Below are 5,000 nucleotides of genomic sequence, written 5' to 3' on the forward strand. Positions count from 1 at the left end.
GTCAAGATGACCCACCTCGCCTCAAGTTGTGAGTTAATTATTACGTATATCAACATTAAAGTTACAGAGACGAACACATAGATGAAGAAACGTGTTATTATCATTCATGTGGCTACAATTAAATCTTGTTCATGGTAAAATAAATGTTGATGGTCTTTAGAGGAGTTTCAAGCAGTTACCTTTGTTTTTGATGAATATATATACACCTTGCCATTTAAATCTGAAATAACATACTCTTGAAAATATTGAAGATATGACAGTAAACATAAGTGATGGATCACTACACGCTTTCCTTTAAGTCCAATTTACTGCAGTCACTCAGCAGGTGAATCTTTTTATCTTGGGTTTGATAAGATTTGTTTAGGTAGTTGTTGGCGAGCACCAAACAGTCTGTCATTGTTATGATCATTATTGTTGTTAACGTTATTATTATTGTCATGCCACATCTGTCTAAAATGAATACTTGTGAAAAGTTTTCCTCCTGCTGCATAATTTTATAAAAGCTTTAATTAAAGTGTTACTTTTTGGGTTTGATGTTTGCAACTAAATATAGAATTAAAAATACTGAAGTTATTTATAGTAATGATGATGATGGAAATAATGATGAAATCAAAATGATAATCATGATATGGAAATGATGATGATGCTGGTAATAATGATAATTTAAATAATACAAATTATAATAGTAATAATGATAACAACGGTAATAACAATGGTAATGGTATCAGTAAAGTTGATAATCATAATGGTAATGGTAATAATACTGATGAAATAATAACATTGATGTTGATAATAAAAGCAACCAGAATAGAAACACTGCAGTGAAACTGTCAGTGAGGACATACAGCCCCATTGAAATACCTACTTTTGTCACATTTTTTCTTTTCCTCTTACACTCACAATCGCAATAATATAATCTCAATTTCTCTCTCACAAACACACACATCAGTATATGATAGTTTGCAACCTCATACATACTGCATTAAGTAATCAAACAATGTCCTGGATCTGCAAGTTTATTAAATTTTATGTACAAATTTTACATATTTTTATTAAAACAAATTATATCTAAGCATAGTGAGGAGCAGGCGTATAGGGGCGTTGTGTAGAGGGGTACTGAGCCTCACCCTCGTACACGACCTCGGCCACGTAGCCGGAGTCGCCGTTGACGGTGTAGGTGACCCTCTGAAGACGACCGTCGGGAAGGAGGACGAAGTAGGAACCCTGAGTATTAGGGCCATCTCTGGCTTCCTGATGGCCGAAGTCGTTGCCCGATGGTGGGTCGTTGACTGCGTAGTTGAAGTCGTACTTAGCAGGTGCGGAAGAGGGCGTTGAGGCGCCATAGCCATATGAAGGGAGGTTCTGAGGGCGGGCGAGGGTGACCACCACAAGGGCGGCGAGCGCAATTACCTACAACATCGGGACAGTTTTAACAATAAAAAAAGTGTAATAGCAAGTACATCTTATATAATCTAGACACAATGCAGATATGATACTACGCCTTCAGCAAAGCGTGCATTCTTGACATGTAATAATTACAATTTCTACCATGAGAATCCGTCTACTGGTATCTCACCTTGAATGCCATAGTTCGTGATGACGATAGAATATCTGATACAGTATAGTAGTTCCGTCTGCTTATATAGCGTGAGCAAGTAATGCTCCTCCCAAATGATGAGCATGAAGAGTGCTGTGGGCGGAGCGGTGTATTACCTTTCACCCTGATATTTTCAAGACCTATGAACACATACACATAAACAGACACACATGTACACATATACAAAAATATACATACATACATACATATATATATGTGTGTGTGTGTGTGTATGTTTACATATACATATATACACACTGACACATAAAATATATATAATATATGTACAGTATATATATATATATATATATATATATATATATATATATATATATATATATATATATATATATATATATATATATATATATATATATATATGCACATGTGTGTGAGTGTGTGTGTATGTGTGTTTGTGTGTATGTGTGTGTATATGAATATACATGTATATGCGTATTTATGCATATATAACTATATATATATATAGACACACACAAGTATGTGTGTGTTTAGGCATGTATGCATGTGTGCACACATTGAAACACACACACAAGCATACGTACACACACGTACATAGAACGAGAGGTAGGTATTTAAAGAGCACCAGTACACTAAAATGTTTATGAACTTATTATTGTCTCATTTTGTTAAATCCACATGCCTTGAGAGCAGTGGAATAATTCCTTTTTTGTAGCATTTGTAGCCAATACTGTAATTAATTATCCCCTGGCATCACGCAGGCTTCGGGCCGCCTGTCCCCTGATGTCACTGACGAATCTACGGAATTATCCGCCCTGCAAGATAATTAGGCTTTACCGTTCTGTGTGTGTGTTCATTTTAATAGGAATATATTGGGCTTTTATTCTGCGTCGACTTACTTTTCCGATTGCTTCGTGTTTTACGTCTACATCTGCAGTACTGCTACTATAGACAACATCCTTTATACATTATTTACCTTATATTCTGTATTTACCTAACCTTGATCTTGTCTCTTTTTCTTCTACTAAAACACATTACTCTGATTTTTCATATATCTATCTCTTCGTACTTTCTCTCGTTTTCCCACACGGATTCCTTCTTTCACTTTTATCCTACTTTTCTGTTTTAAGTCTTTTATATGCCATTTTTGTATGTTTTTTTTCGTAATTATTTGATATATTTTAAGTTCATTTTTAAACTCATCTTTGCACTTTTTAAATGCTATTTATACGAATCATGGGTCACCATAGGCGCAGGAAACTACTAGTATAATAGGTCAAGTCAGGTCAGTTAACAAGAGAGAGTTCTTAGGCTTGTGAAGTCAACCAGTTGAGTTTTATTTCAAGTGATGGGTACGAGATAATTTTGCATACATCTATTTATTATTTTTCTTTTACCCAAGAGTTGTCTCTAATGCGATAGATCCACATTTGGTAATAACGCGGAGTTGGGTGACACATGCTACCAAACTAAATATCAATAATAACTCTACGGAGTTAATAATTACCCACTACAAATACAAGTCTCGGTCTTGGAACTTGGAATAACATGCAGGAAATATAAAAGACATTACTTTGTTGCTGTGTTTGCCCTTTCGGATAGCAAATAGGAATTAATATGCTTCTTTTTATATGGCTGGTGTTACGAGAGAGAGGCGCAGTGCCTGAATTCGCACGTTTCCTATAAGTGTGCATATTTTTCCTGCAAGCTGTGGACCCCTTTCTATGTTGCTCATATTTCATTGACCCTGATTTGTAATGTTATAAAGTGACAGGAAAAAGAGATTCGGATTCAGATATGAATGATAGATTTTATTTTCTTAGCAATGATTTGTCTATGAAAACAATAACATGTGTCGGTTCCATCTGATATAGTATAATTTAAAAGCATTTAAAATTGTTTCTAACATCATCAGCATCCTCCTTATCATTTACTATATTGCTATTATTATTCTTATTGACTAACATTACTATGCTGCTGATGATAAGGATGTGACAGTGATGATAATGATAATGATGATAGTGGTAATAATGATGTTGATCATAATGATGATGAAGATGACATTGACGATGACAGTGACGATGACAATGATGATGATGATGACAATACTATTGGCACTACTAATAACAAAATCAATAGTAACAGCGACAATAACAATGATTATCACTATTACTAATATTCTTCATGTTTAATCATCATATTTTTACAGGAATATCATGATGTAATCGCCGCACAGAGAACTTAAAAAAAACAGTTAGTGACAACGGCTACTGTAAATATCTGTTGATGACAACTATATAGGGCATAACAGATGATATTCTCTACAGATCGTTATTTATTGTCTCAATACCGACTTCTTTAATTTATCTTTTCATACTTACGTAATTGAGTTGATCCTAATGTTTCACTACCTGTAAGGACTGCATTTATTTTCATATTATAAATCTTCTGTAACTCCCGTGCATTTTTCCCTTTAGTTCTGAAATTCAATTACATTTCAGTTTGATAACAATAATTGCATTTGGTTTTAGTCACGTGATAAGTGTGCCCACTAAAGTCCAAGAGTATCTACAATATTCACTTTTCAGAACAAGAAACACATTCTTAGCCATAATAACGCCGGAGTTTGTTTTTTTGAGTAGGTGACGATTTCGTGAACTATGCTTGTAAAGATGAGTTTTTCATAGATCGTCCTGCAGATGCTACAATAAGAGCTTCAGTCATTATCTTTATTATATTATCATACATATATATATATATATATATATATATATATATATATACATAAATACATATATATATATATATATATATATATATATATATATATATATATATACATAAATACATATATATATATATATATATATATATATACATACATACATACATACATATATATGTATGTATACACATCTATCCATCTATCTTCCACTGAAGCTTGGTGGCTACTGCTGTAGCTGGGAACCACGGTGAATACGGACCAACCCCAGCCTCAAAGTCCACACTCGTTGATACACACTCACGAGTAAGCACATGCTGACACAAGCCAAACTCGCCATAGCGGCCATAGCGCGGGCGTAACATCCGCTACGCATATCTGGCTTATACTTATCCTTAAAGAAAACTCTCCCTAGCTCACATAATAAAAATGGATCGTATAGGTGCTCAGAACCATTCTTAAGTTTCCGGTACGATATATCGGTCTTCCGAGATCGTAGCTGCCTTTGTCAATCGACCTTTCGGCGCTTATGATCACCTAAGCGAGTTAAGATCTAAACGGGTTAATGAAGATATATTGAAATGTATAGGGAGCTTCAATTGTTGACTTTTATCAATACTTTGTGCAGTTTGGAATTAGCAGATGAAAGTGTTTTTATCTCTTATTTCCTTCGTAATATGTATAGGCGTTAAAAAAAAAAAA

General features: G+C 34.2%; 1 protein-coding gene across 1 annotated transcript; it reads right to left on the minus strand.

Moving 5' to 3' along the window:
• Positions 1 to 1,008: 1,008 nt before the first annotated feature.
• Positions 1,009 to 1,608, minus strand: LOC122267395 (pro-resilin). The gene is made up of 2 exons (XM_043037435.2): positions 1,577 to 1,608; positions 1,009 to 1,410 (listed from the first exon to the last, which is right to left on the minus strand). The coding sequence occupies exons 1-2, from the start codon at positions 1,586 to 1,588 to the stop codon at positions 1,069 to 1,071; spliced, it is 354 nt and encodes a 117-aa protein (XP_042893369.2). The 5' UTR covers positions 1,589 to 1,608; the 3' UTR covers positions 1,009 to 1,068.
• Positions 1,609 to 5,000: the final 3,392 nt, after the last annotated feature.

The sequence above is a fragment of the Penaeus japonicus genome, unplaced genomic scaffold (assembly GCF_977035675.1).
Source record: "Penaeus japonicus unplaced genomic scaffold, GWHDUDI00000001_assembly GWHDUDI00000002, whole genome shotgun sequence".
Taxonomy (NCBI): Eukaryota; Metazoa; Arthropoda; class Malacostraca; order Decapoda; family Penaeidae; genus Penaeus; species Penaeus japonicus.